This window comes from Rhinoraja longicauda, chromosome 2 (assembly GCF_053455715.1).
Source record: "Rhinoraja longicauda isolate Sanriku21f chromosome 2, sRhiLon1.1, whole genome shotgun sequence".
NCBI classification, from domain to species: Eukaryota; Metazoa; Chordata; class Chondrichthyes; order Rajiformes; family Arhynchobatidae; genus Rhinoraja; species Rhinoraja longicauda.
In genome coordinates this window covers 2,984,459-3,011,919 of record NC_135954.1, presented here as the reverse complement: position 1 = coordinate 3,011,919, position 27,461 = coordinate 2,984,459, and the positions used below count along the sequence as shown (strand labels likewise).

The 27,461-nt window shown below is 49.4% G+C and overlaps 1 protein-coding gene across 1 annotated transcript in view; it reads left to right on the top strand.

Annotated features, from left to right (window-relative positions):
* Positions 1-2,516: 2,516 nt before the first annotated feature.
* Positions 2,517-27,461, top strand: part of ripk1l (receptor (TNFRSF)-interacting serine-threonine kinase 1, like) — a 37,533-nt gene continuing 12,588 nt past the window's right edge. The window contains exons 1-5 of the mRNA XM_078413948.1: positions 2,517-2,566; positions 15,483-15,667; positions 19,800-19,953; positions 22,830-22,967; positions 24,953-25,181. Coding sequence (XP_078270074.1) covers positions 15,501-15,667; positions 19,800-19,953; positions 22,830-22,967; positions 24,953-25,181 — 688 coding nt within the window. The 5' untranslated portion in view covers positions 2,517-2,566; positions 15,483-15,500. The remainder of the gene's footprint in view (positions 2,567-15,482; positions 15,668-19,799; positions 19,954-22,829; positions 22,968-24,952; positions 25,182-27,461) is intronic.

Below are 27,461 nucleotides of genomic sequence, written 5' to 3'. Positions count from 1 at the left end.
CACACAGGCCATCAGGACTGTTAACTCTCATATCACCAGGGACTAATTTAATTTACTGTATTAATTTATTTTTTGTGTTAAAATGTTTTTTCTATTCTGTTTTGTAGTTTAGCACAATCCGCGGGCGTTGCCACTTTCATTTCACTGCACATCTGTGACAAATATAGTTGACTTGACATGACAATAGACTAAAACTTAACTATCCCACTTACTCATTCACTTGCTACCCATTAGGGACAATTTACAGAGGGACAATTTAGATTTTAGATTTAGATTTAGAGATACAGTGTGGAAACAGGCCCTTCGGCCCACCGAGTCCGCACCGCCCAGCGATCCCCGCACATTAACACTATCCTACACCCACTAGGGACACTTTTTACATTTACCCAGTCAATTAACCTACATACCTGCACGTCTTTGGAGTGTGGGAGGAAACCGAAGATCTCGGAGAAAACCCACGCAGGTCACGGGGAGAACGTACAAACTCCGTACAGACAGCACCCGTAGTGGGGATGGAACCCGGGTCCCCGGCGCTGCATTCGCTGTGAGGCAGCAACTCTACCACTGCGCCACCATGCCGCCAAATAACCGACAAAGTTTTTGGGACGTGGGAGTTAATTGGAGCACCCGGAGGAAACCCACGCAGGTCACAAGTAGAATCTGCTAACTTCACACACACACACAGCACCCATGGTCCTGATTGAATCTGGGTCTCTGGCGTTGTGAGGCAGCAGCTCGACAGCGCCGCCCTGCAGTGTGACAACATGCAGTGCCATTTAGAACGGAGATGAGGAAGAACCTTTTCACCCAGAGAGTTGCGAATCTGTGGAATTCTCTGCCTCAGAAGGCAGTGGAGGCCGATTCTCTGGATGCCTTCAAGAGAGGGTTAGATAGAGGTCTTAAAGATAGCGGAGGCACGGGGTATACGGAGAAGGCAGGCACGGGGTTACTGATTGTGGATGATCAGCCACGATCACAGTGAATGGCGGTGCTGGCTCGAAGGGCCAAATGGCCTCCTGCACCTATTGTCTATTTCCTACGCCTTGCCACAGCAACTAAAGGAATCCTAACGGGGAACAGCAACTGTCCTGAAGAAAAGTCTTGACCCAAAATGTCACCTATTACTTTTCCCCAGAGATGCTGCCTGACCACACCAAAGATTACCACACCAGTAACTATAAACTTTTACAAGAAATGCAAATGAGGAACAGTTTTGTGAGACCATTTCTAGACCCGTACAGCACAGAAACGGCTCTTCTCTGATCCGCCTGCATGTGATCCATATCTAGGGTTGTCAACCGTCCCGTATTAGCCGGGACATCCCGTATTTTGGGCTAAATTGCTTTGTCCCGTCAGGGACCGCCCTTGTCCCGTATTAGGCCCGGGGGGTGGGGTGCGCTGTAGGCCCGGACGCTGTAGGCCCAGACGCTTTAGGCCACGACAGGTTAGGCCCGGACACTGTAGGCCCGGACAGCGTAGGCCCGGACAATGTAGGCGCGGACACTGTAGGCCCGGACAGTGTAGGCCCGGACAGTGTAGGCCCGGACAGCGTAGGCCCGGACAGCGTAGGCCCGGACACTGTAGGCCAGGGGCCGCTGTAGTCACGGACAGTGTAGGCCCGGACAGCGTAGGTCCAGATAGTGTAGGCCGGGGGCCGCTGTAGTCACGAACAGTGTAGGCCCGGACAGCGTAGGCCCGGACACTGTAGGCCGGGGGCCGCTGTAGTCACGGACAGTGTAGGCCTGGATGCCGCCTAACGGAGGTTGCTTAGCAACCCGCCTCCCGGCCTGGGCGGCCACCATTGGTGGAGCGGGAGCACGTGGCCGCTGGCTGGGTGAAGTCACGTGGGGGTCGGAGCGGTGACGTCACCTTATCCCTTATTTGGGAGTGAGCTAGTTGGCAATCCTGTCCATATCCCTCCATATCCATGTGCCCAGCCTAAAGTCTCCTAAACGCCACTAAGTTAACTGCTTCCATCACCACCACCCCTGGCAGCGAGTTCCAGGCACCCACTGTCCTGGTCAGAGGGGGGTGAATCTGTGGAATTCATTGCCACAGACGGCTGATATTTTTAAGGCATAGATTGACAGATTCCTGATTAGTGAGGGTGTCGGGGGTTCTGGGAGATGGCAGGAGAGTGGGGTTAGGAGGCAGAGATAGTTCAGCCATGATAGAATGGCGGAGTAGACTTGATGGGCCGAATGGCCTAATCCTGCTCCGACAACGTATGAACTTATGAAGTTTAAAACTTGCTAAAGATGGACACAGAGTGCTGGAGTAACTCAGCGGGTCAGGCAGCATCTCTGGCGAGAAGGAATGGGTGACGTTTCAGGTCGAGACCCGAGAGAGACTGACAGAAAGAGAGAGAGAGAGAGAGGGAGGGAGGGAGGGGGGGGGGGGGGGAGAGAGAGAGAGAGAGAGAGAGAGTATGCACACAGAGGGGCGGGCCAGCTGCGTTGGGGATTTCCGCGGGGCGGGGAGAGGCTGGAGCGTTGGGCCACTGACACTGACTGAGACTGTGAGTGAGTGCGGAAGTCAGTGGCGGCGGGGCCCGGGGACGGGGTAGGTGAGTCGGGGGTCTGGGCCGGGGTGAGGGTGGGGTAGTGGCGGGGTCGGGGTGAACAGTCCCTGGTACTAGGGCTCCCCAGACATCCAGAGCGGGAGGAGAAGCCGCAGGAGGAAGCGGCGGCGGTGTGAGTGAATGTTGCCAACTCCGCCATGTATCCATTTGTGATACAACACCCAACACAGCGCTAGATGTAGCAATACACTCACTCACTCACAAGCTCACTCAATCACAGTCTCACTCACTCTCATTCTCACTCACAATCTCACTCACAATCTTACAATCTCACTCACAATCTCACTCACAATCTCACTCACTCTCTCACAATCTCACTCACTCTCTCACTCACTCACAATCTCTCTCACTCACTCTCTCACTCACTCACAATCTCTCTCACTCACTCACTCATTCTCACTCACAATCTCACTCACTCTCTCACAATCTCACTCACTCTCTCTCTCACTCACTCACAATCTCTCACTCACTCTCTCTCACTCACAATCTCACTCACTCTCTCACTCACTCTCTCACAATCTCACTCTCTCTCACTCACTCACTCACAATCTCTCTCACTCACTCTCTCTCACTCACAATCTCACTCACTCTCTCACTCACTCACAATCTCTCTCACTCACTCTCTCTCTCTCTCACAATCTCACTCACTCTCTCACAATCTCACTCACTCTCTCACTCACTCACAATCTCACTCACTCTCTCACTCACAATCTCACTCACTCACAGTCTCACTCACTCAGTCTCACTCACAATCTCACTCTCAATCACTCACAATCTCACTCACTCTCTCACAATCTCACTCACTCAGTCTCACTCACAGTCTCACTCACAATCTCACTCACAATCTCACTCACTCACAGTCTCACTCACTCACAGTCTCACTCACTCACTCACTCACTCACAATCTCACTCACTTATGGTAGAGTTGCTGCCTCAAAGCGCCGGAGACCCGGGTTCCATCCCGACTACGGGTGCTGTCTGTACGGAGTTTGCACGTTCTCCACGTGACCACGTGGGTTTTCTCCAGGTGCTTCCACGCTCCAAACACGTACAGGTCTGTAGATTAATTGGCTTGGTATAAATGTAAATTGTCCCTCGTGCATGTGTAGGATAGTGCTAGTGTGCGGGGATCGCTGGTCGGTGTGGACTTGGTGGGCCGAAGGGCCTGTTTCCGCGCTGTATCTCTAAACTAAACTATAAACTGCCTTGGTTGCACTAGGAACTTTGGGCTTTGATTTGTTTTTAGATTTATTTTATTTATAGTACTTTTTCTTGTTGGTTTATTATATTATCTATTGAAGTATGTAGTTTATTGTCACGTGTACCAAGGCACAGAGAAAGGCTTTCTTTGCGTGGTAACCAGCCAGCGGAAAAACTATACCTGATTGCAATTGAGCCATCCACAGTGTACAGATACAGAATAAAGGGAATAACGTTTAATGCAAAATAAAATCCAGTAAAGTCCGATTAAAGATAGTCCGATGGTCTCCAGTGAGGTAGATAGTAGTTCAGCACTGCTCTCTGGTTGTGGTAGGATGGTTCATTTGACTGATAACAGCCGGGAAGAAACTGCCCCTGAATCTGGAGGTGTGCGTTTTCACACTTCTGTACCTCTTGCCCGATGGGAGAGGGGAGAAGAGGGAGTGGCCGGGGTGAGACTGGTCCTTGATTATGCTGCTGGCCTTGCCGAGGCAGCGTGAGGTGTAGATGGAGTCAATGGAAGGGAGGTTGGTTTGTGTGATGGTCTGGGCTACGTCCACAAATCCCTGCAATTTCTTGCGGGTCTTGGATGCAGCTGTTCCCAAACCGAGCTGTGATGCATCCTGATAAAATGCTTTCTACGGGTTTTACAAACCTGTTGTGCTGCTGCAATTAATGTAATTACACTGAATGTAATTACACTGTTTTAAGGCACATAGAAAATAGGTGCAGGAGTAGGCCACTAGGCCCGTCGAGCCAGCACCGCCATTCAATATGATCATGGTTGATCATCCAAAATCCGTTCCCCGTTCCTGCTTTCTCCCCATATCCCTTGATTCCCTTAGCCCTAAGAGCTAAATCTAACTCTCTCTTGAAAACTTCCAGTGAATTGGCCTCCACTGCCTTCTGTGGCAGAGAATTCCACAGATTCACAACTCTCTGGGTGAAAAGGTTTTTCCTCATCTCAGTCCTAAATGGCTGACCCCTTATTCTTATGACAATAAAACACTCGTGACTCTTGTGGTTCAGTGACCGTTACTCAACTGACAAGCATGGAATTGGCTTCAGGGAAGGCAGCAGAGGGTGCAGGTGGAGGGGGTGTGTTTGTGACTGAGACCTGTGACTCAGGGATCGGTGCTGGACCCAGCTTACAGTTTTAGTTTACTGTCACGTGTGCCGAGGTACAATGAAAAGATTCTATGGCGTGCTAACCGGTCAGCTTAAAGACACCCGCCATCCCTGGCACTCCCACCACCCAGCCCCAAACCGCCTGACATCGAGGAAGATCTTCCTTCACACTGTCCGGCCTACGGTCACAGTCTCCCCAAGCAACCAGACTAACCTTGTGGGAAACGAAACGTAGCGTAAACCACCACCACCAAAAGCTGCCAATCCCAACCATTAGACAATAGGTGCAGGAGGAGGCCATTCGGCCCTGCGAGCCAGCACCACCATTCATCATTCCCTATCCTGTCCCTACTCCATACTTTCTCTCTCTTCCCCCCCCTCCTCACATTCCCTTCCACCCACTGTCCTTCCGCATCCTGCAGTTCATTCCCCATCTTCCTTCCTTGTGCAGATTCAATATCTGCCCCCCCCTTTTTCTCCCCGTCACCGCCAGCCTTTTATCACCATCTCCACATATTCGCCTACCACACTTTCCTATCTGGGTCCATTGATCACTTGTGTAGGAATGAACGGCAGATGCTGGTTTCAACCAAAGATAGAGGCAAAATGCTGATGTAACTCAGCGGGGACAGGCAGTGGATGATCGGTGGACTGATCATTCTCAATCAGTACCCCGTTCCTGCCTTCTCCCCATACCCCCTGACTCCGCTATCCTTAAGAGCTCTATCTAGCTCTCTCTTGAAAGCATCCAGAGAATTGGCCTCCACTGCCTTCTGAGGCAGAGAGTTCCACAGATTCACAACTCTCTGAGTGAAAACTTTTTTCCTCATCTCCGTTCTAAATGGCCTACCCTTTATTCTTAAACTGTGGCCCCTGGTTCTGGACTCCCCCAACATTGGGAACATGTTTCCTGCCTCTAACGTGTCCAATCCCTTAATAATCTTATATGTTTCAATAAGATTCCCTCTCATCCTTCTAAATTCCAGTGTATACAAGCCCAGTCGCTCCAGTCTGCAACAGCTATCACCTGGCCACAGGTGTGACTGGAAGACCTGGAAGTCCCTAAATAGGCTTGGTACAGGGATGGGCCGATGCACGACCAACATGAGCAAATGGGGCTACGCAGATGCAGCAGGCACAGTACGTGAATGTGGAACATCTGTACAATCCATGCCACACCTACTAACATGCCCACTTCTTGGTGAACCATGCTGCCTGGAAGATCTAGCGGTGGCAAACCAGAAGGCTGTCCACTGTGCAAGAGCCAGGCCCAACATCCGAAACATCGATGACGGACACGAAAGAAAAAGCGGAAAGACATAGAAACATAGAAAACAGGTGCAGGAGGAGGCCATTCGGCCCTTTGAGCCAGCACCGTCATTCATTGTGATCATGGCTGATCGTCCCCAATCAATAACCCGTGCCTGCCTTCTCCCCATATCCCTTCATTCCACTAGCCCCTAGAGCTTAATCTAACTCACTCTTAAACCCGTCCAGTGATTTGGCTTCCACTGCCCTCTGTGGCAGAGAATTCCACAAATTCACATTTGCTTTTTCTCACCTCAGTTTTAAATGGCCTCCCCTTTATTTCCTAGACTGTGGCCCCTGGTTCTGGACTCGTCCAACATTGGGAACATTATTCCTGCATCTAGCTTGTCCAGTCCTTTTATAATTTTATATGTTTCTACAAGATCCCCTCTCATCCTTCTAAACTCCAGCGTATACAAGCCTAGTCTTTCCAATCTTTCCTCATATGACAGTCCCGCCATCCCAGGGATCAATCTCGTGAACCTACGCTGCATTGCCTCAATTACAAGGATGTCCTTCCTCAAATTAGACCAAAACTGCACACAATACTCCAGTATGTGTAACAGACAATACATGATCACAATCGAGCCATTTACAGTGTACAGATACATGATAAGTGAGTAACGTTTAGTGCAAGGTGAAGCCAGCAAATTCCGGTCAAGAATGGCCGCCAATGAGGTAGATAGTGGTGCAGGACTGCTCTCTGGTTATGGTGGGACGATTTCTGATCAGAGCTGGGAAGAAACTGTCCCTGAATCAGTTTATCACTCATAGCAATGATTTCTCAAAATGCCGGAGTAACTCTACAGGTCAGGCAGCATCTGCAGTTCTTTCCTACACAACCTACAAACCTGCACGTGTTTGGAGTGCGGGAGGAAACCGGAGCACCCGGAGAAAACCCACGCAGGTCACGGGGAGAACGTACAAACTCCGTACAGACAGCGCCTGTAGTCGGGATGGAACCCGGGTCTCTGGCGCTGTGAGGCAGCGACTCCATTCACTACACAAGTAGGCATGTGGAGGCCGATGATGAATATGTCATTGAAACACATTCTGACCTTGGGTATTGAATATAGAAGTTGGGACGTTATGTTATAGTTACACAAGACATTGGTGAGTATTGTGTTCAGTTTTGTAGGAAAATAACTGCAGATGCTGGTTTAAATCGAAGGTAGACACAAAATGCTGGAGTAACTCAGCAGGTCAGGCAGCATCTCAGGAGAGAAGGAATGGGTGACGTTTCGGGTCGAGACCCTTCTTCAGACTGAAACGTCACCCATTCCTTCTCTCCTGAGATGCTGCCTGACCCGCTGAGTTACTCCAGCATTTTGTGAAATAAATACCTTCGATTTGTACCAGCATCTGCAGTTATTTTCTTACATTACTCGTATCAATGATATGGATGAGAATCATGTGCAAGGCATGATTAGTAAGTTTGTGGATGACACTAAGTGGTATCCCAGATAGTGAAGATGGCTATGAAGACTCCCAGCAGAATGTTGATCAGCTGGGCCAGCGGGCAGAGAAATGGCAAATAGAATTTAATTCAGATAAGTGATATTTCCATGTAAGGTGGTGCAGCGGTAGAGTTGCTGCCTTACAGCGCCAGAGACTCAGGTTCCATCCTGACCACGGGTGCTGTCTGTACGGAGTTTGTACGTTCTCCCCTTGACCACGTGGGTTTTCTCCCGAGATCTTGGGTTTCTTCCCACACTCCAAAGACGTACAGGTCTGTAGGCTAATTGGCTTGGTGTAAATGTAAAATTGTCCCTCGTGTGCGCAGGGATCGCTGGGAGGCGCGGATCTTATTGAAACATATAAGATAATTAGGGGATTGGACACATTAGAGGCAGATAACATGTTCCCAATGTTGGGGGAGTCCAGAACAAGGGGCCACAGTTTAAGAATAAGGGGTAGGCCATTTAGAACAGAGATGAGGAAGAACTTTTTCAGTCAGAGGGTGGTGAAGGTGTGGAATTCTCTGCCTCAGAAGGCAGTGGAGGCCAGTTCGTTGGATGCTTTCAAGAGAGAGCTGGATAGAGCTCTTAAGGATAGCGGAGTTAGGGGGTATGGGGAGAAGGCAGGAACGGGGTACTGATTGAGAGTGATCAGCCATGATCGCATTGAATGGCGGTGCTGGCTCGAAGGGCTGAATGGCCTACTCCTGCACCTATTGTCTATTGTCTATTGACTCGGTTGGCTGAAGGGCCTAATTCCGCGCTGTGTCTCTAAACTAAGCTAAACTAAACTAAAAAGTGTGAGGAGTTGTAGTTTCAGAAGTCAAAACAGGGCAGAACTTCACAATGAATGGTAGGGCGCTGGTGAGTGCTGTCGGGCGGAGAGAGTACATAGATTCAGTCTGAAGAAGGGTCTCGACCCGAACCATCACCCATTCCTTCTCTCCAGAGATGCTGCCTGTCCCGCTGAGTTACTCCAGCATTTTGTGTCTACCTTCGATTTAAACCAGCATCTGCAGTTTTCTTTCCCACATAGATTATAGGTTTAGTTTTATTATTGCCACGTGTACCACAGTCCAATGTAAAGCTTTATGTTGAGAGCTATCCAAACTGATCAGATACATCATACATAAATACAGTCAAGTCAAACCCAAGTACAATAGGTGGAGCAAAGGGGAAGATATAGAGTGCAGAATATAGTTCTCAGCATTGTAGCGCATCAGTTCCACAAAGTCCAATGTCCGCAATGGGGTAGAGGTGAATCGGACAGTACCCTAGCTTACAAAAGGACCGTTCAGAAGCCTGATAACAGAGGGGTAGAAGCTGTCCCTGAGTCTGGTGGTGCGCGCTTTCAAGCTTCTGCACCTTCAGCCGGACTGGAGTGGGGAGAAGAAGGAATGACCGGGGTGGGACAGGGACAAGTCTTTGATTATGTCGGCTGCTTTCCCGAGACAGCGTGAAGTGTAGATGGAGTCGATGGTGAGGAGTGTGGTGTGTGTGTGTGTGATGGACTGTGCTACATCTACAATGGTGGGGAGTGTGGTGTGTATGATGAGCTGGGCTACATCCCCAACCTCATTGGGATGTGGGAATAAAGAAGTTGATACAATAGATAATGGTCAATAGACAATAGGTGCAGGAGGAGGCCATTCGACCCCTCGAGCCAGCACCCCCATTCATGGCTGATCATTCTCAATCAGTACCCCGTACCCCCTGACTCCGCTATCCTTAAGAGCTCTATCTAGCTCTCTCTTGAATGCATTCAGAGAATTGTCCTCCACTGCCTTCTGAGGCAGAGAATTCCACAGATTTACAACTCTCCGACTGAAAAAGTTCAAAGTCAAGTCAAAGTCAACTTTATTGTCAATTTTCAGTTAGTTTACACAGACAGAAAATCGAAATACCGTTTCCCACAATCCCGAGGAATAAAGTGCATTAAATTAAGTTAAAATTAAAAAGGCACAGCAAACAACAATCAATATAAAATATAGTCACTTCAATGAAAAAAAGATGAAGATGAATATATTACAATTAAAAATAAAAAAATAAAAAATAAAATAATGAACAGTAGTGCAAAGCCTGTCCTTAGCAGCGTTAAAAAAAGTGTCTGGTGCTGGATGTGCGTGTGTGTGGGGTGTTAAAGGCCAGGTCCAATGGGGGCAGGGGAGAGAGGAGGGAGGGAGGGGAGAGAGTTCAGCATCCTGACAGCCTGGTGGAAAAAACTGTTCTTTAGTCGGGTGGTGCTCGACCTCAGGCTGCGAAACCTTCTCCCTGAAGGCAGGAGGGTGAAGAGGCTGTTGGAGGGGTGGGAGGGGTCACCCACAATGCTCAATGCTTTGCGGGTGAGGCGGGTGGTGTAAAGGACCAGGAGTGTTGGGAGTGAGGCGCCAGTGATCCTCAGCAGTGTTCACTATGCGCTGCAGGGTCTTGCGGCTGGAGGCTGTGCAGCTTCCGAACCACACAGTGATGCAGCTGCTGAGGATGCTCTCAATGGCGCCTCGGTAAAAAGTGTACATGATGGGTGTGGGGGTTCCCGCTCTCTTCAGTTTGCGGAGGAAGTAGAGGCGCTGCTGGGCTTTCTTGGCGATGGACGTGGTGTTGTTGCTCCAGGAGAGATCCATTGTGATGTTCACCCCCAGGAATTTGGTGCTGCTCACCTGCTCCACAGCAGCACCATTGATGGTCAGTGGGTGGGGGTGTTGGGTGTGCGTTCTCCTGAAGTCGACAACAATCTCCTTTGTTTTCTCCACATTCAGGAAGAGATTGTTGTCTGTGCACCACGCGGCCAGCTGGTTCACCTCCTTCCTGTAGTTTTTCCTCATCTCAGTTCTAAATGGCCTACCCCTTATTCTTAAACTGTGGCCTCTGGTTCTGGACTCCCCCAACATTGGGAACATGTTTCCTGCCTCTAACGTGTCCAACCCCTTAATAATCTTATACGTTTCGATAAGATCCCCTCTCATCCTTCTAAATTCCAGTGTATACAAGCCTAGTCGCTCCAGTCTTTCGTTGTCTAACAGTTGTACAAGACGTCGGTGAGGCCACATTTTGAGTATAGTGTCCAGTTCTGGGCACCAAGTTATAGGAAAGATGTTGTCAAGCTGGAAAGGGTGCAGAGATTTACGAGGATATTGCCAGGACTCGAAGGCCTGAGCGAAAGGGAGAGGTTGGACTGGCTAGGACTTATTCCTTGGAGGGCAGGAGGATGAGGGGTGATCTTATAGAGGTGTGTAAAATCATGAGGGGAATGGATAATGAGAAGGCACAGTCATTTACCCAGAGTAGAGTGAAGAATAAGCCTTCCCCCTCATTTTAGTTTAGTTTAGTTTGGAGATACAGCGCGGAAACAGGCCCTTCAGCCCACCAAGTCCACGCCCACCAGCGATCCCCACACATCAACACTATCCTACACACACTCGGGACAATTTTACATTTATACCAAGCCTGACTAAGGGGGCTGTCAGAATGGAGTTTGTACGTTTTCCCTGTGACTGCGTGGGTTTTCTCCGGGTGCTTTGGTTTCCTCCCGCACTCCAAAGACATGAGGTTAATTGGATTCTGTAAATTGTAACTTGTTCTTAGTGTGTAGGATAGACCTAGTGTACTGGTGAGCACGGACTTGGTGCGCTGAAGGGTCTGTTTCCAAACAGTGTCTCTAAACCAAAACTAAAAACCCATGCTTTTCGTTTGCAAATTGTAAAAATTGTGTTAGTGTTAATAGGATGGAGTCACAGAGTCAGAGTGACACAGTGTGGAAACAGGCCCTTCAGCCCAACTTGCCCACACTGGCCAACATGTGCCACCTACACCAGTCCCACCTGCCTGCGCCTTGTTCCATATCCTTCCAAACCTGTCCTATCCATGTACCTGTCTAACTGTTTCTTAAACGATGGGATAGTCCCGGCCTCAACTACCTCCTCTGGCAGCTTGTTCCATACACCCACCAAAAAAGTTACCCCTTGGATTCCTATTAAATCTTTTCCCCTTCAACTTGAACCTTTGTCCTCTGGTCCTCGATTCCCCTACTCTGGATCAAAGACTCTGTGCATCTACCCGATCTATTCCTCTCATGATTTTGTACACCTCTATAAGATCACCCCCCATCCTCCTGCGCTCCATGGAATAGACTCCCAGCCTGCTCAACCTCTCCCTGTAGCTCACACCCTCTAGTCCTGGCAACATCCTCGTAAATCTTCTTTGAACCCTTTCAAGCTTGACAATATCTTTCCTCTAACGTGGTGTCCAGAACTGAAGTGCTAGTGTAAGGGGCGATGGATGGATGGATCGCTGGTTGGCGTGGACTCGGTGGGCCTGTTTCCATGCTGTATCTCTAAAACTAAACTAAACTTAAGAACAAGTGTGTTATGTAAAATTGGAGAATTCGGTGAGCCCAGAAAGCTGTACGTCTTTGGAGTGTGGGAGGAAACCGGAGCGCCCGGGGAAAACTCAGGCAGGTCAAGGGGAGAACGTACAAACTCCGTTATGACAGCGCCCGTAGCGCAGCGGTAGAGTTGCCGCCTTACAGCGAATGCAGCGCGGGAGACCCGGGTCCCATCCCGACTACGGGCGCTGTCTGTACGGAGTTTGTACGTTCTCCCCGTGACCTGCGTGGGTTTTCTCCGAGATCTTCGGTTTCCTCCCACACTCCAAAGACGTGCAGGTTTGTAGGTTAATTGGCTTGGTAAATGTAAAAATTGTCCCCATTGTGTGTAGGACAGTGTTAGTGTGCGGGGATCGCTGGGCGGCGCCGACCGAAGGGCCTGTTTCCGCGCTGTATCTCTAAAAATAAAACTAGTCAGAATGGAACCCAGGTCTCTGGCGCTGTGAGGTAGCAACTCTACCTGCTGTGAGGTAGCAACTTTACTTCAGTTTAGTTTAGAGATACAGCATGGAAACAGGCCCTTCGTCCCTCCGAGTCCGCACTGACCAGCAATCCCCGCACACTAACACTATCCTTCACACACTAGGAACAATTAACAATTTTACCCAAGCCAATTAACCTACAAACCTGCACGTCTTTGGAGTGTGGGATGAAACCGGGGCACCCGGAGAAAACCCACGCAGGTCACGGGGAGATCGTACAAACTCTGCACAGACAGCGCCCGTAGTCAGGATGGAACCCAGGTCTCCGGTGCTGTGAGGCAGCAACTCTACCGCTGCGCCACCGTGCCTCCCGGCGAGGCGTGGTCCCTTGAGTTTGCCTCTGGTCTCATCAAAGCGATGCAGAAAGTCACAAACCAGGGTGGGAGGGATGGCTCGGATGTGAGTCTGATTAAACTGGTTGCTGCAGACTCTGACAGGAAGCTAAACAGACCTCTTTACGCTTACGTTTTTTTTGCTGAGTTTGTGTGAAGTTACACTGTAAACGGCAGCGCTCACAGGCTCATAAGTTCTAGAAGCAGAATTAGGCCATTGGCCCATCAGGTCTACTGTGCCATTCAATCGTGGCTGATCCATCTCTCCCTCTCAACCCCATTCTCCTGCCTTCTCCCCGTAACCCCTGACACTGTAATAATCAAGAATCTGTCAATCTCTGCTTTAAAACATAGAAACATAGAAAATAGGTGCAGGAGTAGGCCATTCGGCCCTTCGAGCCTGCACCGCCATTCAATATGATCATGGCTGATCATCCAGCTCAGTAACCTGTACCTGCCTTCTCTCCATACCCCCTGATCCCTTTAGCAAAAAGGGCCAAATCTAACTCCCTCTTAGATATAGCCAATGAACTGGCCTCAACTACCTTCTGTGGCAGAGAATTCCACAGATTCACCACTCTCTGTGTGAAGAAATGTTTTCTCATCTCGGTCCTAAAAGACTTCCCCCTTATCCTTAAGCTGTGACCCCTGGTTCTGGACTCCCCCAACATCGGGAACAATCTTCCCGCATCTAGCCTCTCCAACCCCTTAAGAATTTTATATGTTTCTATAAGATCCCCCCTCAGTCTTCTAAATTCCAGCGAGTACAAGCCTAGTCTATCCAGTCTTTCTTCATATGAAAGTCCCACCATCCCAGGGATCAATCTAGTGAACCTTCTCTGTACTCCCTCTAAGGCAAGAACGTCTTTCCTCAGATTAGGAGACCAAAACTGCACACAATACTCCAGGTGCGGTCTCACCAAGGCACTGTACAACTGCAGTAGAACCTCCCTGCTCCTAAACTCAAATCCTCTTGCTATGAATGCCAACATACCATTCGCTTTCTTCACTGCCTGCGGCACCTGCACGCTTGCTTTCAATGACTGGTGCACCATGACATCCAGGTCACGTTGCATCTCCCCTTCTCCTAATCGTTCACCATTCAGGTAATACTCTGCTTTCCTGTTCTTGCCGCCAAAGTGGATAACCTCACATTTATGCTGCCAAAGTGGATAACCTCACATTTATTGCCGCCAAAGTGGATAACCTCACATTAGGTACAAAAAGCACCTAATAATAGCCTCCACAGCCTTCTGTGGCTCTGGGATAGAGTTGACTGGCGGGACTGTCGTATGTTGAAAGGCTGGAGCAATTAGGCTTGTATACACAGGAATTTAGAAGGATGAGGGGGGATCTTATTGAAACATATAAGATAATTAGGGGATTGGACACATTAGAGGCAGGAAACATGTTCCCAATGTTGGGGGAGTCCAGAACAAGGGGCCACAGTTTAAGAATAAGAGGTAGGCCATTTAGAACGGAGATGAGGAAGAACTTTTTCAGTCAGAGAGTGGTGAAGGTGTGGAATTCTCTGCCTCAGAAGGCAGTGGAGGCCAGTTCGTTGGATGCTTTCAAGAGAGAGCTGGATAGAGCTCTTAAGGATAGCGGAGTGAGGGGGTATGGGGAGAAGGCAGGAACGGGGTACTGATTGACAGTGATCAGCCATGATCGCATTGAATGGCGGTGCTGGCTCGAAGGGCTGAATGGCCTACTCCTGCACCTATTGTCTATTGTCTATTGACAACTGTCCCGTATTTGCCTGGACATCCCGTATTTTGGGCTAAATTTGTTTGTCCCGTACGGGACCGCCCTTGTCCCATATTAGGCCCGGACGGCACTGTAGGCCCGGACACTGTAGGCCCAGACACTGTAAGCCCGGACACTGTAGGCCCGGACGCTGTAGGCCCGGACGCTGTAGGCCCGGACGCTGTAGGCCCGGACGCTGTGGGCCCGGACGCTGTGGGCCCGGACGCTGTGGTCCCGGACGCTGTGGGCCCGGACATTTTAGGCTAGCGGAGTGTGTTCAAGGAGCGGGGCCGAGTGTGTTTGCCTGACGGAGGTTGCGTAGCAACCCGCCTCCCGGCCCGGGCGGTCGCCATTGGTGGAGCGGGAGCACGTGGCCGCTGGCTGGGTGAGGTCACATGGGGCGCGGGGGATGACGTCACCTTTTGTTCCTTATTTGGGAGTTAGAAAGTTGACAACCCTACTCTGGGGAGTGTTGTAGAGCAGAGGGATCCAAGAGTGCAGGTACAGAATTCCTTGAAAGTGATGTCCTTGAATCCCTTGATAGACAATAGGTGCTGGAGGAGGCCATTCGGCCCTTCGAGCCAGCACCACCATTCAATGTGATCATGGTGGATCTTTCTCAATCAGTACCCCGTTCCTGCCTTCTCCCCATACCCCCTGACTCCGCTATCCTTAAGAGCTCTATCTAGCTCTCTTGAAAGCATTCAGAGAATTGGCCTCCACTGCCTTCTGAGGCAGATAATTCCACAGATTTACAACTCACTGAGGGAGAGGAGATGGGAAGATGTGGCCAGTGGTGGGGTCCCATTGGATGTGACGGAAATGTTGAATTAAACATTAAAGTATGGTTCTCTGTCTTTGTAACAGGTACGGTAAAGGAAAGGAATGGCTGGAACAATCATGTCTTTAGATGACATCCGCATTGACTCCAAGGAGCTGATTGAGAAGCAACCCTTGGACGGCGGGGCCTATGGAATGGTCTCGCTGTGCCACAGGAAAGACTACGGTCTCGTGGTTTTAAAAACCGTGTACACAGGGCAGCAGCGCATGGAGTAAGTAGAACATCAATTCAACTGGAATCAACTGGAATTTAGAAGGATGAGAGGAGATCTTATCGAAACGTATAAGATTATTAAGGGGTTGGACACGTTAGAGGCAGGAAACATGTTCCCAATGTTGGGGGAGTCCAGAACAAGGGGCCACAGTTTAAGAATAAGGGGTAGGCCATTTAGAACTGCGAGGAGGAAAAACTTTTTCAGTCAGAGTTGTGAATCTGTGGAATTCTCTGCCTCAGAAGGCAGTGGAGGCCAATTCTCTGAATGCATTCAAGAGAGAGCTAGATAGAGCTCTTAAGGATAGCGGAGTCAGGGGGTATGGGGAGAAGGCAGGAACGGGGTACTGATTGAGAATGATCAGCCATGATCACATTGAATGGCGGTGTTGGCTCGAAGGGCCGAATGGCCTCCTCCTGCACCTATTGTCTATTGTTTCACAGAGTGCTGGAGTAACTCAGCGGCTCAGGCAGCATCTCTGGAGAACATGGATAGATGACGTTTCACAGAGTGCTGGAATAACTCAGCGGGTCAGGCAGCATCTGTGGAGAACATGGATAGGTGACGTTTCAAGTCGGCACCCATGAATGTCACCCATTCCTTCTCTCCAGAAACGCTGCCTGTCCCGCTGAGTTACTCCAACATTTTGCATCTTGTTATAGTACCCAAGGCACTAGAAGATCAAGATGGACCACTCCGTTGAAATCGCCTATACGGAAGTGTAGTACGCAATGGAGCGTAACGTCCACCATTTTAGTAAGCAAACCCCGCCGTTCGCTCTGCCTCTCGCAGTGGAATCAGTGTTTTGGGGGAACAGTATGTGTGATGATACCATTCAAATGCAGAATATATCTCATCTATCAATTCACAGATTTTTGTTATTTTTCTTTTTAAGTGTTTCTGCAAGTTTCTGCCTACTAAAATGGCGCCGTGATGTACTACGGTTTTTAGGGTCGAGTGGTCTATCTTGCTCCTCTAGTATCTTTGGTAGCACCTGCCACAACTACCTCCCCGGGCAGCTCTTTCCATAAACACATCACACTCTGAGTGAAAAAGTTGCTACTCTGGTTCCTATTAACTCTCCTATTCCCATAACGTTTCGTACATCTTCATCAGAGCACATGATTCTTGATTGCTATGTCAGGGGTTATGGGGAGAAGGCAAGAGAATGGGGTTGGGGGGAGAGATAGATCAGCCGCGATTGAATGGCAGAGTAGACTTAGACAATAAACAATAGACAATAGGTGCAGGAGTAGGCCGTTCGGCCCAGCACCGCCATTCAATGTGAATGCTAATTATTCTCAATCAGTACCCCGTTCCTGCCTTCTCCCCATACCCCCTGACTCCGCTATCCTTAAGTCAAGTCAAGTCAATTTTATTTGTATAGCACATTTAAAAACAACCCACGTTGACCAAAGTGTTGTGCATCAGTTCAGGTACTAAGAAACGAACATACAATGGCACACAAACATAACAGCACATACATAAACAGTTCACAGCGCCCCCTCAGAGGGCCTCAAACGCTAGGTAGTAGAAATAGGTTTTGAGCTCTCTCTTGAATGCATTCAGAGAATTGGCCTCCACTCCCTTCTGAGGCAGAGAATTCCAGATTCACAACTCTCTGACTGAAAAAGTTTTTCCTCATCTCCGTTCTAAATGGCCTACCCCTTATTCTTAAACTGTGGTCCCTGGTTCTGGAACTTGAAGGGCCAAATGGCCTAATTCTGCTCCTATCACTTACGATATGACACCAGGCGATATGATCACCTAAAAAACCATTTGGTTTTTAAATTTAAAAAAAATCTTATGTTAGGAATTTACCAGAATAAAAAAAAGAATTTGGAAATATCTGTAGCTTGAATGGTAGAATCATGGAGAATTATAGTGGAAACAGGCCCTTCGGCCCAACTTGCCCACGCCGACTAGCATGCCCCAGTTACATTACGCCAACCTGCCTGCGTTTGGCCCATATCAATGGACAATAGGTGCAGGAGGAGGCCATTCGGCCTTTTGAGCCAGCATTGCCATTCAATATGATCATGGCTGATCATCCACAATCAGTACCCCATTCCTGCCCTCTCCCCATATCCCCTGACTCCGCTATAACCCCCAAAAACCTCTATCCATGGTACCTGTCTCATTGCTTCTTAAACGTTGCGATAGTCCCTGCCTCAACGACCTCCTCCGGCAGCTCGTTCCATACACCCAAAATTCTTTTGTGTGAAAAAAGTTACCCTTCAGATTCCTATAAAATCTTTTCCGCCTTCATCTAAAAACGATGTCCTCTGGGTTCCTGATTCCCCGATTCCTCCTGTGCTCCATGGATCAGGGAGCCAGCCTGCTCAACATCTGCCTGTGGCTCACCTCCTCGTGCCCTCCTTATACACTGGAATTTAGAAGGATGAGAGGAGATCTTATCGAAATGTATAAGATTATTAAGGGGTTGGACACCTTAGAGGCAGGAAACATGTTCCCAATGTTGGGGGAGTCCAGAACCAGGGGCCACAGTTTAAGAATAAGGGGTCGGCCATTTAGAACTGAGATGAGGAAAAACTTTTTCAGTCAGAGAGTTGTGAATCTGTGGAATTCTCTGCCTCAGAAGCCAATTCTCTGAATGCATTCAAGAGAGAGCTAGATAGAGCTCTTAAGGATAGCGGAGTCAGGGGATATGGGGAGAAGGCAGGAATGGGGTACTGATTCAGAATGATCAGCCATGATCACATTGAATGGCGGTGGTGGTTCGAAGGGCCGATTGGCCTCCTCCTGCACCTATTGTCTATTGCCCTGGCAACATCCTCGAGAGTCTTCTCTGCGACATATGTCTTGCTCTGAAGTTTTAGTTTTGCTTAAGTTTTCCGTAAAAGTGGTGCCACAGGTGGCGGTTGGAAATAAAAGGAAGTTTAATTTACTTTGCCCTTTTTTACAGGTCATAGAGTCACAGAGTGATACAGTGTGGAAACAAGCATTTCAGTCCAACTTGCCCAAACCGAGCAATATGTCCCAGCTACCCTAGTCCCACTTGCCTGAGCTTGGTCCATATCCCTCCAAACCTGTCCTATCCATGTACCTGTCCAACTGTTTCTTAAACATTGGGATAGTCCCAGCATCAACTACCTCCTCTGGCAGCTCTGTGTGAAAAAGTTACCCCTCAGATTCCTATTAAATCTTTTCCCCTTCACCTTGAACCTATGTCCTCTGGTCCTCGATTCCCCTACTCCGGGTAAGAGACTCTGTGCGTCTACCCGATCTATTCCTCTCATGATTTTGTGCACCTCTATAAGATCACCCCTCATCCTCCTGTGCTCCAAGGAATAGAGACCCAGCCTGCTCAACCTCTCCCTGTAGCTCACACCCTCTAGTCCTGGCAACATCCTCATAAATCTTCTCTGAACCCTTTCAAGCTTGACATTATCTTTCCAGTAACAGAAATGGTGCCCAGAATTGAACACAATATTCTAAATGCGCTCTCACCAATGTCTTATAGAACTGCAACGTGATCTCCCAACTTCTATTCTCAATACTCTGACTGATGAAGGCCAAAGTGCCAGAAGCCTTTTTGACTGCCTTATCTACCTGCAACCCCACCTTCAGGGAACCATGCACCTGCACTCCTAGATCCCTCTGCCCTACATCATCAAAATTGGCGGTCACTGGAAGCGAGTATGACTGTCCTTTAGGACGCCTGTGCGTGACTTTGTTTAACGTGGGGAGACTGGTGCACAGACAGCCACCACACGGTCCTTGACAGATCTGGGTCAGGATCCAGTGGCGTGGAGTCCAAGACGACCGGGGACCCTTTTCTGCCGCAGCCTTCATCCACCCGCCTTCCCAGCCGTTGTGACGCTCCACTAAAGTCAGCCGTCATCCTCCCTCCGCCTGTTCTACCGTTGAGGTCTTGGTTGGATTGCTCTCCCCCCTCGACCTTACCCCCATGGGTGACCCTACCAGGAGCGTAGCTCCGGACGGCATCGCTCTCAGGATCTCAGGACCACACGAGCTTCTCCACCACAACACGGTGACAATCCACGGAGAAGGAATGCACCACAGCACTCCCCATTTAATCAGTGTCGGTCCTGCCCTTGTTAGACGTCCCAATATGCAACACCTCACACTTCTCTGTATTAAATTCCAGGATCAAGGGATCCCTACTCCACGAAGGGAAACTGATGCACAAGTTGAAACACGAGCGGGTTATAAAGTTGCTTGGAATAATTTTGGAAGATGGCAATTACTCGCTGGTCATGGAGTTCATGGTGAATGGGAATCTGCTGCAGCTGCTACAGAGTGTAAGTGTTCCATGACATACTCCCATGTCAAGAAGGGTGCACAAATATCAATGGCCCTTTGCAAAGAATGGGTCGACTGGGCTTATACTCACTGCAATTTGGAAGGATGAGAGGGAATCTTACAGAATCTTACAAAAATGTTCCCAATGTTGGGGGAGTCCTGAACCAGGGGCCACACGCAGTCTTAGAATAAAGGGGAGCCCATTTAAAACTGAGGTGAGAAGGAACTTTTTCACCCAGAGAGTTGTGAATTTGTGGAATTCTCTGTCACAGAGGGCAGTGGAGGCCAATTCACTGGATGGATTTAAGAGAGAGTTAGATAGAGCTCTGGGGGCTAGCGGAATCAGGGGATATGGGGAGAAGGCAGGCACGGGTTACTGATTGTGGATGATCAGCCATGATCACAATGAATGGCAGTGCTGGCTCGAAGGGCCGAACAGCCTTCTCCTGCACCTATTTTCTATGTTTCTATGAAACATGTAAAATTCTTAAGGGGTTGGACAGGCTAGATGCAGGAAAAATGTTCCCAACACAAAATGCTGGAGTAACTCAGCGGGTCAGGCAGCATCTGTGGAGAACATGGATAGGTGACGTTTCACAGAGTGCTGGAGTAACTCAGCGGGTCAGGCAGCATCTGTGGAGAACATGGATAGGTGACGTTTCAGAGTGCTGGAGTAACTCAGCGGGTCAGGCAGCATCTGTGGGGAACATGGATAGTGAAACGATCGCCCAGTCTGTGTTTGGTCTCGCCGATGTATAAGAGTTCACATCTTGAACAATGGATATCGAGGAGACATGAGTGAGGGCCTCATCTATGATGGGAGAGGGGAACCCCTGTTCCCTAAAAAATGAGGACACCTCATGTTGGGTGCAGATGCGTGTAAACGGTGGAATTGGGAGGAGGGGGTAGTCTTTGCAGGAAGCAGGGTGGGAAGATGTGTGGTCGAGATAGTTGTGGGAGTCAGTGGGTTTGTAATAAGATGTCGGTCACTAGTCTGCTCTGATGGAGACTGAGATCAAGAAAGAGGAGGGAGGTGTCGGAGATGGTCCAAGTAAATTTGAGTGCAGGATGAAACTGCAGAAGATGCACCACCTGTCCTAAAAGTTCCTGCCTTCTCCCCATATCCCTTGCCTGCGCCATCTTTAAGAGCTCTATCTAACTCTCTCGTGAAAGCATCCAGAGAATTGGCCTCCACTGCTTTCTCAGCCAGAGAATTCCACAGATTCACAACTCTCAGGGTGAAAAAGTTTTTCCTCATCTCCGTCCTAAATGGCCTACCCCTTATTCTTAAACTGTGGCCCCTGGTTCTGGACTCCCCCAACATGGGGAACAGTTTTCCTGCATTGGGCAGTCCAATCCCTTAAAAATGTTTTATGTTTCTATAAGATCCCCTCTCATCCTTCTAAATTCCAGTGAACACAAGCCCAGTCGACCCATTCTTTCATCATATGTCAGTCCCGCCATCCCGGGGATTAACTTGGTAAACCTACACTGCACTTCCTCAATAGCAAGAATGTCCTTCCTCAAATTTGGAGACCAAAACTGCACACAGTACTCCAGGTGCGGTCTCACTAGGGCCCTGTACAACTGCAGAAGGACCTCTTTGCTTCTATACTCAAATCCTCTCGCTATGAAGGCCAGTGAATTGTCCTCCACTGCCTTCTGTGGCAGAGAATTCCACTGATTCACAACTCTCTGGCCAGCAAAAAAAGACTATAAATGATTACAATCATGCCATGTACAGTGTACAGGATTAGGTCCAATAAAGTACGGTGAAAGATAGTTCGAAGATCTCCAATGAAGTAGATGGGAGGTCAGGACCGCTCTCTAGTTGGTGAGAGGATGGTTCAGTTGCCTGATAACAACCGGGAAGAAACTGCCCCTGAATCTGGAGGTGTGCGTTTTCACACTTCAGCACCTCTTGCCTGATGGGAGAGGGGAGAAGAGGGAGCGGCCAGGGTGAGACTGGTCCTTGATGATGCTGCTGGCCTTGCCGAGGCAGCGTGAGGTGTAGATGGAGTCAATGGAAGGGAGGTTGGTTTGTGTGATGGTCTGGGCTGTGTCCACAACTCTCTGCAATTTCTTGCGGTCTTGGATGGAGCTGTTCCCAAACCAAGCTGTGATGCATCCCGATAAAATGCTTTCTGTGGCGCATCTGTTGAAGTTGGTGAGAGTTGTTGGGGACATGGATCTCCCGAGGTGACGGTTCAGAACCAAATCACACATTATTCAAATGTTGTAGCATGGGAGAAACCTCAGAATTAAAGGACGTTCTTTTGGGAAGGAGATGAGGAAGAATTTCTTTAGTCAGAGGGTGGTGAATCTGTGGAATTCTTTGCCACTATAGGTGGTGGAGGCCAAGTCAGTGGATATTTTTAAGGCAGAGATTGATAGATTCTTGATTAGTACGGGTGTCAGAAGTTACGGGTAGAAAGCAGGAGAATGGGGTTGGGAGGGAGAGATAGATCAGCCACGATTGAATGGTGGAGTAGACTTAGAAACATAGAAAATAGGTGCATGAGGAGGCCATTCGGCCCTTCGAGCCAGCACTGCCATTCATCGTGATCATGGCTGATCATCCACAATCAGTAACCCATGCCTGCCTTCTCCCCATATCCCTTGATTCCGCTAGCCCCTCGAGCTCGATCTAACTCTCTTTTAAATCCATCCAGTGAATCGGCCTCCACTACCCTCTGTGGCAGAGAATTCCACCACTTCACACAACTCTCTGGGTGAAAAAGTTTCTTCTCACCTCGGTTTTAAATGGGCCGAATGGCCTAATTCTGCTGCTTGATGGGCCGAATGGCTTAATTCTGCTTCCATCACTTACCAACTTACGAAACATTTAATTTCTATGAATCATCACGTTTTCCAGGTAACCATTCCGTTATCAGTCAAAGGAAGAATAGTTCTGGAAATCATCGAAGGGATGACGTATTTACACAGCGAGAATGTTGTTCACAAGGACCTCAAGCCTGAAAACATCTTGGTTGATGCCAACTATCACATCAAGGTAAAATACTATATATAGGAAGGAATTGCGGACGCTGGTTTAAACCAAAGATAGACGTAAAATGCTGGAGTAACTCAGCGGGTCAGGCAGCATCTGTGGAGAACATGGATAGGTGACGTTTCAGAGTGCTGGAGTAACTCAGCGGGTCAGGCAGTTTCTCTGGAGAACATGGATAGGTGACGTTTCACAGAGTGCTGGAGTAACTCAGCGGGTCAGGCAGTTTCTCTGGAGAACATGGATAGGTAACGTTTCATAGAGTGCTGGAGCAACTCAGCGGGTCAGGCAGCATCTGTGGAGAACATGGATAGGTGAACGTTTCACAGGGGGCTGGAGTAACTCAGCGGGTCAGGCAGCATCTGTGGAGAACATGGATAGGTGACGTTTCATAGAGTGCTGGGGCAACTCAGCGGGTCAGGCAGCCGGTGTTTATTTGTGCGAACCCGAAATACACCCAAAACAGTACACGATAGTGCAACAATTTTAGGCCCACCTTACTCACCATTGGCCTGCAGTTCAAATGGTTGTTATATTTTAAAAGTTATTCACTTTTTAAACTATAAAAATCACTTTTTAAACTTTAATAAATCCTTTTTCCACCATCCCTGCCTGACAGCCGTGCCTGCGCAGTAATACCTCCGTGTCCAACCTCACAATGGGAACCCAACGGGTCTGTGCCTGCGCAGTTGGGGCCCATTGATCTAATACTTACATAAGATGGCCGCCAGGTCTGCACGTGCGCAGAACAAATGGGTCTGTGCTTGCGCAGTTGGGGCCCGTTGATCTAATACTTACATAAGATGGCCGCCGGATCCATGTGTGCGCAGTTGTGGGAGGGTCGCCGCTCGGAGGGAGGCGGGACCCGCCTGAATGACGGGAGTGGCGGCCAATGGGGGGGGGATGAGGAGAGCTCTCCTGCTGCTGGCCGCCCGGGGCCAGGGTGAGTGGCTCCCCCGCCCCCGGCCCTGAGGGAGTTTTAAGGGGGGGGTGGAGTGGGTGAGGGGAGGATAAGGGGGGTTGAGGGGGGATGGAGTGGGTGAATGGGGGGAGAGGAGGGTGCTACACCAATGCAGGGGAGGTTTGGTCCAAACAGGTCCACAGCAGCTAGTGTATATACATGTGTGTGTGTCTAGGATTGACCAATTTTGGACCATTCTGCAATTGGTCCAAAACGCCGCAGCGAGACTCCTGACGGGTCCCGTAAAAGGGACCACATCACCCCAATTCTGGCCTCTCTCCACTGGCTCCCATTACAGTACAGAATCAACTTCAAGCTCCTCCTATTCACATACAAAGCCCTAAACGGGCTTGCCCCCCCCCCCCCCCCCCCCCACATATCAACAATCTTCTAACCCCCCTCTCTATCTCCAGGTCCCTCAGGTCGGCCGACTTGGGGCTACTCACTATCCCGCGGTCTAGGCTGATTCTCAGGGGTGACCGTGCTTTTGCGGTTGCAGCTCCGAGACTGTGGAACAGCATCCCTCTCCCCATCAGAACTGCCCCCTCCATCGACTCCTTTAAGTCCAGGCTCAAAACCTATTTCTTCTCCCTAGCGTTTGAGGCCCTCTGAGGGGGCGCTGTGAACTGTTTATGTATGTGCTGTTATGTTTGTGTGCCATTGTATGTTCATTCTTAGTACCTGAACTGATGTTCTTAGTAACTGAACTGATTGAGAATGATCAGCCATGATCACATTGAATGGCGGTGCTGGGCCGAATGGCCTCCTCCTGACTAGGAAGGAACAGTAGAATTCCCTTTGTCCTATTTCCACACTTTACACTTCCTTATCTATGGATCTCCCTCTCCCCTGACATCAGTCTGATGAAGGGTCTCGACCTGAAATGTCACCCATCCCTTTCTCTCCAGAGATGCTGCCCGTCCCGCTGAGTTACTGCGGCATTGTGTGTCTATCTCCGGTGTAGTCCAGCATCTGCAGCTCCTTCCTGAAGCACTCTTGACTCTTGGTATCTGGTTGCCCTTGCCTCTAGATCGCGGATCTCGGCGTGTCGATCTTCAAGACCTGGAGTCGCTTGACGACGGAGGAGCAGAAGAGGAGGGGCCGGATGAGCACAAAGGTGCAGAGTAACGCGGGGACCCTGGCGTACCTGGCCCCGGAGCACCTGGAGTCGCTCAACGCCAAGGCCACCGAGAAGTCTGACGTGTACAGCTTCTCCATCGTGGTGTGGGTCATCCTCACCAACCGGGAACCCTATGAACGTGAGTCCAACCTCCATCACAGGCCTTACGACGGTCGCGGTGGCGGAGTGGTAGAGCTGCCGCCTTACAGCGAATGCATAGAAACATAGAAAATAGGTGCAGGAGTAGGCCATTTGGCCCTTCGAGCCTGCACCGCCATTCAATATGATCATGGCTGATCATCCAACTCAGTATCCCGTACCTGCCTTCTCTCCATACCCCCTGATCCCTTTAGCCACAAGGGCCACATCTAACTCCCTCTTAAATATAGCCAATGAACTGGCCTCAACTACCTTCTGTGGCAGAGAATTCCACAGATTCACCACTCTCTGTGTGAATTTTTTTTTCTCATCTCGGTCCTAAAAGACTTCCCCCTTATCCTTAAACTGTGACCCCTTGTTCTGGACTTCCCCAACATTGGGAATAATCTTCCTGCATCTAGCCTGTTCAACCCCTTAACAATTAAGTTTCTATAAGATCCCCCCTCAATCTTCTAAATTCCAGCGAGTACAAGCCGAGTCTATCCAGTCTTTCTTCACATGAAAGTCCTGCCATCCCAGGAATCAATCTGGTGAACCTTCTCTGTACTCCCTCTATGGCAAGAATGTCTTTACTCAGATTAGGAGACCAAAACTGTACGCAATGCAGCGCCGGAGACCCGGGTTCCATTCCGACTACGGGTGCCGTCTGTACGGAGTTTGTACGTTCTCCCCGTGACCTGCGTGCGTTTACTCCGAGACCTTCGGTTTCCTCCCACACTCCAAAGACGTGCCGGTTTGTAGGTTAATTGGCTGGGCAAATGTAAAAATTGTCCCTAGTGGGTGTAGGATAGCGTTAATATGCGGGGATCGCTGGTCAATAGACAATAGATGCAGGAGGAGGCCATTCGGCCCTTCGAGCCGTGATCATGGCTGATCATGGCTGATCATGGCTGATCATCCTCAATCAGTACCCCGTTCCTGCCTACTCCCCATACCCCCTGACTCCACTATCCTTAAGAGCTCTATCTAGCTCTCTCTTGAATGCATTCAGAGACTTGACCTCCACTGCCTTCTGCGGCAGTGAATTCCACAGATTCACAACTCTCTGACTGAAAAAGTTTTTTCTCATCTCAGTTCTAAATGGCCTACTCCTTATTCTTAAACTGTGGCCCCTTGTTCTGGACTCCCCCAACATTGGGAACGTGTTTCCTGCCTCTAACGTGTCCAACCCCTTAATAATCTTATACGTTTCGATAAGATCTCCTCTCATCCTTCTAAATTCCAGTGTATACAAGCCTAGTCACTCCAGTCTTTCAACATATGATAGTCCCGCCATTCCGGGAATTAACCTAGTGAACCTACGCTGCACGCCCTCCATAGCAAGAATATCCTTCCTCAAATTTGGAGACCAAAACTGCACACAGTACTCCAGGTGCGGTCTCACTAGGGCCCGGTACAACTGCACACAGTACTCCAGGTGCGGTCTCACTAGGGCCCGGTACAACTGTAGAAGGACAGGCATTGTGGACCGAAGGGCCTGTTCCAGTGCTGTTCTGTTCTATCTCCTGTATTTTCATGTCCGTAAGTCATAGGAGCTCAATTAGGCCACTTGGTCCTTCGTGTCTAAGCCATTCACGCGAGGCTGATCTATCTGTTCCTCTCACCCCCATTCTCCTGCCTTCTCCCACGAACTTTTGAGACCCTTACTAACCACGGTGGCGCAGCAGTAGAGTCGCTGCCTCACAGCGCCAAAGACCCGGGTTCCATCCTGACCACGGGTGCTGTCTGTACGGAGTTTGCACGTTCTCCCCGTGACCTGCGTGGGTTTTCTCCAGGCGCTCCGGTTTCCTCCCACACTCCAATTATGAGCAGGTTTGTAGGTTAATTGAATTTGGTAAAATTGTAAATTATCCCGTGTGTAGGATAGCTAGTGCACGAGGTGATCGCCGGTCGGCACGGACTCGATGGGCCGAAGAGCCTGTTTCCATCCTGTTTCTCTAAACTAAGTGTGTAGGAAGGAACTGCACTTGCTGGTTTAAACCGAAGAAAGGCACAAAATGCTGGAGTAACTTAGCAGGACAGGCAACAACCCTGGAGAGAAGGAATGGGTGATGTTTCGGGCCGAGACCCTTCTTCAGACTGAGAGTCAGGGGAAAGGGAAACGAAAGATAGAGGGTGATATAGAGAGATATAGAACAAATGAGTGAAAGATACGCAAAAAAGGAACGATGATAAAGGAAACTGGCCATTGTGACCTTTATCATCGTCACTTTTTGGCGTATCTTTCACTCATTTGTTCTGCATCTCTCTACATCATCGT